This window comes from Zootoca vivipara, chromosome 3 (assembly GCF_963506605.1).
Source record: "Zootoca vivipara chromosome 3, rZooViv1.1, whole genome shotgun sequence".
NCBI lineage: Eukaryota > Metazoa > Chordata > Lepidosauria > Squamata > Lacertidae > Zootoca > Zootoca vivipara.
Genome location: NC_083278.1, coordinates 8,988,183 through 9,001,566, shown reverse-complemented (window position 1 = coordinate 9,001,566; position 13,384 = coordinate 8,988,183). Strand labels below are relative to the sequence as shown.

General features: G+C 44.6%; 1 protein-coding gene across 1 annotated transcript; it reads left to right on the top strand.

Annotated features, from left to right (window-relative positions):
• Window positions 1-992: 992 nt before the first annotated feature.
• On the top strand, window positions 993-13,345 carry PROB1 (proline rich basic protein 1). Its single transcript, XM_060272388.1, has one exon. The coding sequence runs from the start codon at window positions 1,640-1,642 to the stop codon at window positions 5,534-5,536; it is 3,897 nt and encodes a 1,298-aa protein (XP_060128371.1). The 5' UTR covers window positions 993-1,639; the 3' UTR covers window positions 5,537-13,345.
• Window positions 13,346-13,384: the final 39 nt, after the last annotated feature.

Below are 13,384 nucleotides of genomic sequence, written 5' to 3'. Positions count from 1 at the left end.
GAATTGCATTGGTTGTCCTTGGTCTAAGCCAGGGTCTCCCAAACTTGGGTCTCCAGCTGTTTTTGGACTACAATTCCCATCATCCCTGACTACTGTTCCTGCTAGCTAGGGATGGTGGGAATTGTAGCCCAAAAAACAGCGGAAGACCCAATTTTGGGAAACCCTGGTCTGAATGAAAGCTGTTGCCTTAAAGTGGGAATGCTGTGTCGCTTTTGAACCCCTCCGTCAACAGTACTGGTATTAATAATTGTTAGAACTGCAGCCTTTAATCAAATACACAGGAAACTCTTGCTTTGATTAATGTTAAATTATTTTAAATATGTGTACTTATAAAAGTTGCAGAGGCCAAGAAGTCCCAGAATATGCTTTCTCCTCCTCTCTCACATAGGAAGAAATGCATCTTCTAAGATGGCACCAGCCCCAGCATCAACATGTCCTACCTAATTTCCTTCAAGATCGGTGTATTGCGCATATACAATTGTATTCGTTTATAAGTGATTAATTTATTCATCCATTTAGGTGATTAAAGGACTAAAAATTATTTTATCAGATGACAGCTGTAACAACCATGCTAACACGCTTGGATTTTTAATCTTTATTTTTATTTCTCTAAAGTCACTGGTGCCTTCCGGAGTACTTTGTTCTGCAAGCCATAACACATTTTGAAACTAGCTGCTCCGTATCTCAGCTTCTGACTGAGTTGCTCTGGAGAGAAGGAAAGCAAATAGAGCATTGATATTTTGTTTTCTGTTTACTGATGCTTGTGTTTTTATAGCACGCTGCATGTGTGTGTTTCTATTTTCTTCGGCATGCCTCCCTCAAACAGGCGCATGACATAACCAGAGGTTTCGCTTTTTTATCATGCCTGGATTAAACAGGGAGAGGATGGAACATGAGCTTCTCCCAGAAGATCAAGTTCGCAAGTGTGAGTGGGAACAGACCCAGCTGCAACAGCGATAAAACAGGATCCAGACTCCCATTGTTCCAGCTCAGATCTGAATGGTTTATGCAGCATAAAAATGTTCCCCTGCATGATGAGAAGCAGTCAACTTTCTCCTGCGCCTGATGGTCCGGACGGAGAACAAATCGGCAACTACAGCTGCAGACTCCCCTCTCCTCCAGAGAAAGACTGCCACTTTCCGAGCAATTCCAAAGGAGACCGCACCTCAGACACTTCTAGTTCTTCTTACCGTTCTCACCGGGTTCAGAGGAAGCGGAGAGTTTCAAGGACTGTGTCGAATTCTTTGAAGAACCTGCAGATTGTCACGAGCAGTGCATTTACTGCGACTCAGAACATGAGCAAGGAAATGTAACAGCAACGCCGGTCCTTCCTGGAGCTCAGGCAAGCCCTGCTGATAGGATTTCCAAGGTTACAGCCAGCCAACTCCATGGGACTTTGAATAGTTCCAGCGACGTCTTACGAGATGGCCAGAGCGGCACAAAAGGGAATATTTATGCTGCTACATCTGGAGGATCTCGAGCTGGTTTTCCTCTACGCAGGAGCGAGACATTTGGGGAGTCATTGCCAGTCCAAGAGGCGAGAGCACCGAGCCTGCAGGCAGACCTCAAGGGTACTATAAAAGATCAAACCTGCAGAGACAAACTCTGTACCAGTGGGAAGGAAAGGCAACAGGTTCAGATGTCAATCAAAGCTAAGAATAGCTCAGACCCAGTGTGCAGTGGTAGAATGGGTCTAGTCACACGGAGGCTGCAGCCAGGAGACAGCGGATCTAAGTATTTGGATCATCCTGCACAATTCAGTTCCGACAAATCCAAGGAAATGTTACCCAATGCACGCAAGCCGAAGAAAAGCAGCCTTGGCAGTCGAGTGCATGGTCCTGTAAGTAGCAAACCAGCATGCCCCAAATATTTTGTTGAAAATCCATGTGTTTTGAGTGACTCTGATGAGGCTGATAACGAAGTAGAGAAGCTTACTGCCCTGTCCTTCCAGAGTCTCTCATGCCCGCAAGGCAGCTACCTAGATATGTATAGTTCCAGTAACAGGACATCCTCCAGCCTGTCCAATTCCTTGCCAGAAGATAGTAATGGAATGAACAGGTGGCCATTATGCAGTGACCAGAGGAAAACAGTGGCAGTCGGCCACGCAAAAGGAAGCCGGCTATTCCCAACAGCCAGCAAAGCCCCAGATACAGGACTGCTCAGTGGCGTGTTGGGGAAGGAGCACCCTGAGTGCATCGATGTCGCCCTAGAGAATGCTGATGGCAAAAAGAGCCTCTCTAAAAAGAGAATGGTGCCCAAGCGTCAGATCCAGTTAAGACGGAAAGAGAAGAAGGAGACAGGTTTTTGTGCTGCTGGGGACTGTGCTGCCCTCCAGCCATTCACACAACCACGAAAGGAGTCGTGTGTGAAAGTGAGAAATATCAGCGACGAGTTTAGGCTGAATTATAAGCAATTTCTGAAAGCCGCCTCTTTGAACAATGCTTACAACAAAACGAGGATGGCTTCCAGCCTGGTGAAAAACGTTTTGGCTAAAAAAATGCAGTATGAACACAGGATTAAGATGGAACAAGCATCTGTCTGGGGAAGCTCAACCTCTTCTGTCCCTTCGTCCATAAGCACTGACCTCCCAGGGGACAGTTTGGAAGGCAAGTCAAGTTCTCTGTCTAAGTCGGACTGCAGTTTTTCAACGGAAGATGTGCAAAGCCATTCCACCAGTGAGAGGTCAGAGTCCATCACAGTGAATAAAGACGGCGTGGACGCCTTGAGGCCAACGAAAGGAGTTGTGCTCAACGAGCAACTAAGGGAGAATGTCTGCAAACTGAAAGATACATTTAACGAGCTGAATGAGAGACTGAAGTATCAAGAAGTCACTCAGCTGAAAAGACTCCCCATTTTGGCAGATGGGGGTGTGAATGTAATAGAATCAAGCAACATCAGGAAGCAGGCCGCTGGGGTAAGGAAAGAGTACAGGAGAGCCCGAGCCGTGTTTGAGTCCATGGAGGCTGATACAGAAAGCTTGGCTGCAATTCCGAAATTTGCAAAGCCAAAAAAGCCATGGCCAAATCTGAAGCAGCGAGCCATTCGCCAGAGCAAGCACACACAGTCAAAGGAAGAAAAATTTCCCCTGAAACCAAAAAGCCTTGTGGTACCCAAAGATACTCCCAGTAACATCTTCACATCCAAAACCAAAGAAATGAAACTCATCCCTCAGATCAAGAATGAGCATAGTACTCTAAATGCCTCTAGGCACACATCTTTGGATAGAGTTTCCAATGAGCGGAGGCGGCCTACATTTCATAGCATGAAACTTTCGTCTGTGGCTTTTCCAGCTTCTGTCAAATCACACAGTGGTGAAAAATCAAATTCCCCCAAAACACCTCACACAGGGGAGACTATTCAAATGGAAAGCAAAGAGAAGACCAGAATACAGCAGCCCAGAGGTGTAAGAAAATTAGTGAAGGACACATATAATCTTGGCTTTAAATCATCGGACAGCTCCAGTGTAGATCAGGCATCCTATTCTGAAAGCAAAAGTGAGAACAGCTTAATTGTGCTACCAAAGGAGTCCACAGCTGTTTCACCTCTGTTCATACGCTGCACATCAATATGTCGGAAAGATGATATGCAAACAGCAAATAATGCACAGGAGAATAAGCAAGACCAAATTGGGGACATTGATGTGTCAACGCTTTCTCTACATGATCAAAGCACAAGGAGCAAGGAATCCACTGATAATTCTAATCCCACAGTACAGACACACGAAAATGTATCTGTATGTCATCCAGAAAGCAAATGTTCTGCAGTGGGTGAACCTGCAGTGCACATTACTACAATTCAGTCCAAGAAACTTGTTGAAAATAAAGAATTTCAGACACAAGTTGACAACAAACAAGTGCCTTATGAACGGAGTGAATTGAATGTCAGGCCTTCTTCTACAACCACCAAGAAAGAATCTCAGCTTAATATTAAAGTCAACAGTTCTCTCTCCAAACAGTCACACAAAACTGAAACTGACTATTTTCCAGCTTCTAGTTGCTCCAGACTGGATGAAAGGACCATGAAAGATTTGGTGCCACAGTCTAAACATAGTTTGTTGAGAGAAACCCAAGATGCTGCTTCATCAGAGTCTCTTAGGATCCCATCTTCTACCTATGTACGGGAAATCACAAGGAGAGATAATGGCTATGGAACCACAAACTATATTAATGACCCTTGCAAAACCCAAGAAGCCGAGTTGCCCTATCAGAAACATTTATCCAGTGAGTTCTTCTCCGTGGCTTCCAATAAGCTTCTGAAAGACGAAAATATGCTTCCAGAATCTGGATCATCTAATGGAAGCTGTAGGTACCCACAAGCCATCAGGCCTCCAATGACAAGCACCCAAAATATTCACACACAGACTCAAGAAAATAGTAATTTTGCAGATGGCAGGTGTGACTCTACAGTACTGGAAGACACCAGACCCTTGGACAAGCATAACAGAATACAGTCTGATTGTGTGATTTCAAACAGTCCACTAGCACCAACAGAGTACACTGAAGGAATCAAGGTAATATCAAACTCCTCTTTTACTCCATCAACCTCTTATGGAAAGCTCCACGACCCAGGGTGTGACTACTTCAACAAACATCAGGCAACAAATGAACAGTATTTTTCAGCTACCCAGGCTGACAACACAAATTACTTAACAATTCCCGTGAAAACCCATCAATCTGATGCAACTGTTAAACATCCAGTGCCTTTGAACATTGACAACACCTCTTTCACCTCCAATGTCTCCTTCCAGCCGAGTGGAGACGCATCAGGAAATAAAATAAGCAAAGAACTTTTCCCACCAAAACAAATGGAGAGGAAGGCACCCTCCGATAATGTGCTATACAGTAACCCAAGCCATGGGCAACTCCCCCTAAGACTTGAAGAGTCTCCTAGCTTCACAAGAAGAAATGAAGGCATTTCGCCATCTGGTAAGAGTGCCCCAAGCCCAACACGGCACTTTCATCCTGCTACAGCTCCTCCTCCTCCTCCTCCTCCTCCTCCTCCTCCTCCTCCTCCTCCTCTACAAGGACACAGAAAAATGTTGGTTGATCCAGAGAGTGGGAAATGCTACTATGTGGAACCACCGAGGCAGCCTCAATTAAAGATGCTTTATGACCCAGAAACAGGGCAGTACATTGAGGTACTCATACCCCCAGTCCCACTATCATCACACAGCGGGCTTTACCAGTCTCCTTTCTCACCAGTGGTCATGAATCCAGGAGGTTATGGACCACCTTACATGTCGTACTCGGGGTTTCCTGGGTTCCCCCCTCCCCCTCCAGCTATGCCTCCCGCCAACCTGGATCTTCAAGACCAACAACCTGTTCAAGAAAATGCAAACCTCAACGAAAATTACAGCCATTTTTCAAAGAGTGACGTTCCTCCAGCTACCCAAACTGCCGATGGCAACTACATGGAGAGTTTGTACTATATCCCCACTGGAATGAATTCAAGTCCTAATCCCAATCAAACTTTATTTTCCCCACCTTCAAGTTCTGGTCCTTCTGGAACTGAAAAGGGGCCCTTCCTTAGGATGTGAAGTGCAGTGCGACAAGGGCAACTGGGAAAACTTTTTTTGTATTTCAGATAATTCTGTTATTTTTTTGTTTTGTTTTTTAAAGGTCAAACCCAACCTCCTTTCCTGGAATCTGTGAAAAAGGAATGAAAAGGAGACAGAAAGCTTGGTTTCCTTTAGTTCAGTTTATTCTGCTGTTTGAGCTCTGAAGGACCCAAAAGAGATAATGGGGCACCAAGAGTTTACAGTGCACCTCACTGGCTTAGTAAATTTGATTTTAATGTAAACATCCCTGGCAGTAAAGGGCCACATTCTGGTGCTAATTGAAGCCAATGGGAGTTAGGTGTTGACTTCAACGGGACCAGGATTCAGCCTGTGAGGTTGTCCTCCTTTGCAACTATCAAGTTTGTTCCTTAAGGCGTGCTATAAGGTATATTATTGCAATGCTAAGTCTATTTCCTGAGGAGTCCCGTTCCTCACAGCTCTTGACTCTTCTGTAGAAATTAAATGTTCATCCAAACTTTTTGAGATTTGATACTTTTGTATATTTATGCACGAATCACCAACATGTTCAGGCTTCCTTAAATTTTCATGGTACCTCACTTCACTTTTGCCATCAGAGCCCACTTGACACTAGCATGTTTCTATCAGTGTAAATGTTTTGAAGATGTGGGGAGGGGGGAGAGAGATATATATGTGTAGGCAGGCTGGGAACAGTAGACATGGCTTCTCCTCAGAGCTTCACATTTTTCTAGAGCTGTGCACTGAAGAGGCTGGCTGCATCCTCCTTGGCTTGGTAAGTGTCAAAACAAAACAAAATATATTTCCTAGCAGTAAAGTGGGCAAGATGGAAAAGGAAGACAGCATTTTAAAAAATATTTGTCTAGAAGAGGGCACTTCAGCAGGTGCCGATTGTCATGCAAGCTATAGCTTCTGAAATTCCCTCTTCTGCACAACTATTTAAAATGGCCTTTTCGGAGCCACATCCATTTAAAGCACCATTGTACCTCTTTAGCAGTCATAACTTCTCCCAAAGAATCCTGGGTTTGGTTATGGGTGCAGGCAAATGTCTCTTTGTGAGGGGTCGCCTAGCAACCCCAAGCACCCTTAAACAACAGTTTCCGTAGTTCTTAAGTGGAAGCAAAGTGCTTTAAATGCATGTAGAGATGTGACTTTGGTATATGACCACCCTTGTCAGCCTCAGTACTCAGAAGGCAAGCTATGCCCTTCCATGCAACATATGAGAATGTTTAATGGAACAGAGGAAGGGAGCAGAAGCACACAGAATGTTTCACAGTCAGCCGTGGTTGACAGATTCAAATATATGTTTTGTGCACAAGGACGAACCTGCCTACACCCTCTCAGAGGGTCTGGTGAGTGCCTGGATGGGAAATGTATGGAGAATTTATATGTGCTTCTTGAGTTACTCCATGGAAGAAAGGTGAAATAAAAGTGTAATCTATTCTTTAAAAGTAGAAAGTTCAGCACATGCAATTCCTGAGTAATTTATCAAACTGTCGTTTAGTGAGTGTGAGTAAATCAGTGGTGAAGTGTGCAAGCCAAAGCAAAAATCACTGCTGCTTTGCTCCTTCCCTGGCCCTGTTGCTACAGCACTACCTAGAGTTAAGCTATGGTTTAGCTTAGCATTATGGGCAAACCTGAGCTTGTTATTTGTCTCTTTCAGAAAAACCATGAATGGTAAGCAAAAAAAAACCTTGGTTACAGCTTGTGGTTTTCTAGGAAGGAGGCAAACCGTGAGCCCTGGTTTGTGCATAACACTAGGCCAAACCATGGCTTAGCTTCAGGGGGCACAGCAGTAAGGGGACTAAGGGAGGTGAGAAGCAGTCATGATTTTTCACTCTGGATACACACACACTTCCTTATTCACACTAAAGCCATAGTTTGGCTTAGCATTAAATCTGAACTGGACCCTCGTCAAGAAAACTCCGCTGAGGAGCAAACTGTTGATGTCTGTTTGGTCATAGCTGCCAAGTTTTCCCTTTTCTCGCGAGGAAGCCTATTCAGCATAAGGGAAAATCCCTTTTAAAAAGGGATAACTTTGCAGCTATGCTGTTTGGTACCGGTATTAGTCTGCTAATTTTCACAACTGAAAAGTATTTCACCAATAATTGTTCCAGAGACTTCAGAAAAGAGTTTGGGATTATTAATGCTTTCATTGTCAAGTTTTATCCGGGAAAGTGATGGCATTGAAATGGAGTTAGACAAAGGCTATATCAGTGGCTACTAGCCACAATGGCCATGCCTTGCCTCTATGGTTGGAGGCAGAAATGTTTCTGAATACTGTACCAGTTGCTGGAAACCACAGGAGGTTTCCTCCACTCAGATCCTGCTTGCGGGCTTTCAATAGCAGGTAGTTAAGATTGGGTGGACCATTGGCCAGATCCAGCAGGCTTGTCCATAGCTGCCAAGTTATCCCTTTTTTACAGGGATTTTCCCTTATGCTGAATAGGCTTCCTTGCGAGAAAAGCGAAAACTTGGCAGCTATGGGCTTGTCTTATGTTTTTGTAAAGGGTCCCTAGGGTGAGCTGCATGATTGTGCAGCCGCAAGCCTACAGGCTACTGTTTTCTCTCTCTCTCTCTCTGCAGACCACTGTAGTGCAGGAAACAAAGGGGAGGAGAGGGCTGAGTGGGGCTCTCAGCAGCAACAGTATCTGGAGCTCTTGGGACAGAGCTACAGCCACAGATAAAGGGTAGAAGTAAAATCAAGCCTGGTGCTGCTTCCATTCTAAAGTTAGGGCAGGATCCAATTAGGAGCAGGATTTTCCTTGCTTTCCTCACTATGTGGTAGATCCAGCAGGCCTATTTGTAAAATTAACCTCTCTTTGCTGCTCAGGGGTTTCCAAGTCCCAACTTTGAGAGCATCCTTGTGCTTTTAAGTTAAGATAATTTCACGAGGTCTGACTTCTCTAATTCTAACACAGCAGCAATGGCAGAAACTGCACAATGAGCAGGGGTTTTCCTGCTCTGCATCTCTTTTATGCAGAGCTCCATCATCTATGCAGTTGTCACCTTTTGTTTCACCCCTGCTCCTTTTGCTTTTACCTGCATTATGAAATTCATTTCTTTGTGTCTGAAGGGTAGGGGGTGGGGCAGACATTTGATGATGCAGTTCACATTTCAAGGCAAATCTACCCAGATCAAATATGCAAACAGAAACACAGCTGTCCTTCGAAATTCGCAGCTCTCCAAATTTTGCAGTGCAGTTCTCCAGCTAAATAATGCGTACAACAGTGCATATACTGAGGTGACATGTGCGTAAATAGGTCAAAATAAAAAAATGCATTGCATTCAGGAAAATAAAATATGGGGGGGGGAGGAGCACGCTTTGCAAAAATGCGTGTTAGCACTACTATGCTGAGGAATTTTCATAGATCCATAGAATTGTAGGGTTGGAAGGGACCGTGAGCATCATCCCGAGGACTTCTTAAATAACAAAAACCCAAAACCATTGTGGGAATTTGGGGAAGTGAGCTTAAGAATGGGGAAACGAGAAACTGAGAGAAACCAAGACTTACAGATGCAGCTACCCCAAGTTAAGGGGTGTGAGCAGAGCCAGGCAGAAGCGGCAGCCCTGCTTTTTCACCCGCATGCTTCCTCCCTCACGCAAAGACGCCCTGCCTGCCGGTGGCTCAGCTTCTTTCTAGCACGGCTTTATGACTCTCAAAACTGCAGGGTGGGCAGGAATGTAACAGCTGAAGCTCTTCCCAGCATAAACGGCGACCATGGTGAGGGGGAAATGGCAGCTGTTATGTTTCTGCCAGTCATGAAGACACGAGAGCCCTGCCAAAACAAAAAAGGCGAAAGTCTAACCCTTGTTGAACTTCGTTGCTTTTTTCCATCGCCTGTTCTTTGTTCCTCTATGTCAGTGGTCCTCAACCTTGGGCCTCCATATGTTTTTGGCCTACAACTCCCATGATCCCTAGCTAGCAGGACCAGTGGTCAGGGATGATGGGAATTGTAGTCTCAAAACATCTGGAGGCCCAAGGTTGAGGACCACTGCTCTATGTGACTCCATTATCGCTCATTGCTCCTTTAAGTCCTTGCATAGGAACCAACTCCCAGGGATTGAGGTACCTTCTCCTCCCCCCCAATAAAACATCTGAGGGGGGGTCCCCAAAGGTGATGAACATTGCCATTCAAATGACGTATGCACACTGTGTCATGTGATCGATTATGCGAAGTGGGGCTTACCTGGGAGGGGGAACCCCATATTTTATTCAAGTTGCCACCCCTGGGTCCTTATTTCTCCTCCTATTGTCTACGCCAGGCACCCCAAACTTCAGCCCTCCAGATGTTTTGGACTACAATTCCCATCTTCCCCAACCACTGGTCCTGTTAGCTAGGGATCATGGGAGTTGTAGGGCAAAACATCTGCAGGGCCGCAGTTTGGGGATGCCTGGCCTACGCAGTCCTGTTTGCTCCTTCAGCATCTCTGGCCTCCAGTATAGGAAAGGATAACCTGTGCCCCAGCCCTCCATATATTGTTGGACTACAACTCCCATCATTCCTTTCCCTTGGCCATATTGACTGAGGTTGATGAGAGTTTGAATCCATCTGCTTCTGGGGTCATAGCAAGGGAAATGTTGCCAGTTGTGTGGTTTCCCAAATGCAACAGTGGGGAAAGCTGCGTCTGACAGAACTTCCCTTTCTATAAACTATTTTGTGTTTTTTTTCACAACACCCCTGTGAGGCGGGCTGTTATTTCTCACACCATTTTGGCCCGAATATAAGCCACACCTGAATATAAGCAGCACCTTTAAAATTCAAGGCGGAAAAAGAAAAAAGGACAATACCCAAATATAAGCCGCTCCCTTAAAATTCTGCAGGCTCTCACACCCGTTCCGTTTTACTGTATGTCTGTTTCAGCAGCAATATCGTAATAGCCAATTTTTGTAAGGTCAACAATTTCATAGAATCATAGAGTTGGAAGAGACCACAAGGGCCATCCAGTCCAACCCCCTGCCAAGCAGGGAACACCACCAAAGCATTCCTGACTGATGGCTGTCAAGCCTCTGCTTAAAGACCTCCAGAGAAGGAAATTCCACCACACTCCTTGGCAGCAAATCCCACTGTCGAACAGCTCTTACTGTCAGGAAGTTCTTCCTAAGGTTTAGGATTTGCTTTGTCATAGGATTTGCTTTGTAACTAAGGCTTTCCCTCGCTGCAGAGCTGAGTTTCCTCTCCCTTTCCTGAATTTACCTGGAAGTAAAGCCCCCAAACTGAACATTGGCCAGTCTGCTCAGAGAATTAGGCTTCACCTGGCAATAGTATGACCTGGATTCATGTATTTTATGTATTTTCATGTATTTTAAATTGCCATGGATGTACCTAAGAAGTCTTACTCCCTGAATAAACCTCCTCAGATAAAACTGCACATGAGCCACACTTTAACTTTTCACAATCAGAATTTTTTTTGGGGGGGGGGAGGAGTGAGGCTTATATTCAGGCCAATACGGTATTTAAGACATTTTAACACCACCCTTCAGTTTTAACAAAAGTCCTAGGGTGCTTTGCGTCAGTTATAAAAACAGTATCAAGGTGTTTGGGTGTGGGGTGTGTGCTTAAATATATATAATGTAGAGCAGAACAGAAAAGATCTGACCAGTGGTTTTGAAAAACAAATAAGCAAAACCATCAAAACTGATCAGATTTAAAGCCAGTTTAAGATGGCATGCTGGGGAAATTCAACCCAAAATTCAAATTTAGTTTAAAAATCCAGTGCGCTTCTTACATAGCTGCCAAGTTTTCCCTCTTCTCGCGAGGAAGCCTATTCAGCATAAGGGAATTTCCCTTAAAAAAAGGAGAACTTGGCAGCTATGGCTTCTTACTTGGAATAGAAGGTCTGGGCGGGGTCAGTGTGTTTTTGTGTGTAAGTAAGCAGTCCTAGTTGGATTTAATGAACAAGCATGCCTTAAAAATTGGATGGGGTGTGTTAAGTCTATATTTCTTTACTCGCTTCCCTTAGAGCATAGATTGGGTTTCCATTGCTGCACAGCCTTCATGTGCAGTGAGGGAGTAAGACTTCTTAGGTACATCCATGGCAATTTAAAATACATGAATCCAGGTCATACTATTGCCAGGTGAAGCCTAAATTCTCTGAGCAGACTGGCCAATGTTCAGTTTGGGGGCTTTACTTCCAGGTAAATTCAGGAAAGGGAGAGGAAATTCAGCTCTGCAGGCAAAGGGAAAGCCTTATTTACAAAGCAAATCCTATGAATAGCTGCTCAGAGAAGCACACTTATTTTAATGGAACCTACTCTCAGGTAACTATGCACAGGACGGCATCTTTAATAGTTCAGTGTGGGTTTGGAAGTGCAGACATTTAGTTGGTTATTTAAAAGAATTGTAAAACGGAAAGACTTCGCAAACTAAAATGGGGGGGACATTTTGTTTTGGAACTACAGGTATATGTTGCTTCAGTGTGTGAGAAGCTACGGAGTTTCTTCAAACTTCATCATCCATCAAAGGGGCAAAAAGAACAGCTACCCCCCCCCCATATTAGGTTTTGAGAATGGTGAGACTTCCCCAGAAATCCTGTTGATTTTGATTTCAGGCAAGTTGACATTAGGAGGCGGCAAGAGTCAGAGAGGTAAAATAGAGTTGCAGAGAAGGTGCATTAAAGTGGGGAGAGTAAAAAGAGAAGGAGACAGAAAGGCAATACCGCCAGGTACAAAGGAAGCAGTAGGTGAGAAGAAGAAAGGATAGAAATGTTTGAGAAGGTAAAGAGAATGTGGAAGAAGACATGAGGAAAGGGGCAATAAGCTGGTGATAGAAAGGATAGCAAAAGAAAGTGGGACCCAGGTGGTGCTGTGGTTAAACCACTGAGCCTAGGGCTTGCTGATCAGAAGGTCGGCGGTTCGAATCCCTGTGACGGGGTGAGCTCCTGTTGCTTGGTCCCAGCTCCTGCCAACCTAGCAGTTCGAAAGCACGTCAAAATGCAAGTAGATAAATAGGAACCGCTACAGCGGGAAGGTAAACGGCGTTTCCATGTGCTGCTCTGGTTTGCCAGAAGTGGCTTTGTCATGCTGGCCACATGACCTGGAAGCTATACGCCGGCTCCCTCGGCCAATAATGCGAGATGAGCGCGCAACCCCAGAGTCGGTCACGACTGGACCTAATGGTCAGGGGTCCCTTTACCTTTACCTTTACCGTAACAACAGAAAACAGGACGGAGAATTTTGCAACAAAGCAAAGAGAAGGCAGGAGGTGAAAGGCCCCAGAAATCAAAGAGGGGGTGGAATTATTGAACAGATTCAAAAGTTTGACCAACAAAATAAATGAAATATGAGTTCACTTGTACTGGGGGGGGGGATATCACACTAATATTTTAGTGTGTGACAGGTGGTGAGGTGCTAGCACTATTATGCAGAAATTAAATGGGTCCCAAATTAATGAGTCAAGGTCAAAGGTAGGTTTTTTTTGTCCTTTTTCCTTAGCCCCTCCACCTCCATTCTTTCTCTTCCCCAGCAGTCATCTCGAAATTCATCACCACTAGATTAATACTAGAGGTGGCATTAGAAGCTGGATGTCACTTATTCCTTAATAACAAGTAAAAATTAGATAATAATTAAAAGCAACCCTCTGAGATGTAAGAGTGCAACTACTGCATATATCAGGCTTGCTAGGCCTTGAGGACTAAGCGAATGGAAATATTAAGGAGCCAGAGAAGGGAGGGAAACCCAAAAAACCCCAAAATGACCAGACTTGATCTTAGGCAAAGTTATGGTTACAGGTAGGTAGCCGTGTTGGTCTGGGTCGAAGTAAAATAAAAAAATTCCTTCAGTAGCACCTTAAAGACCAACTAAGTTTTTATTTTGGTATGAGCTTTCGTGTGCATGCACACTTCTTCAG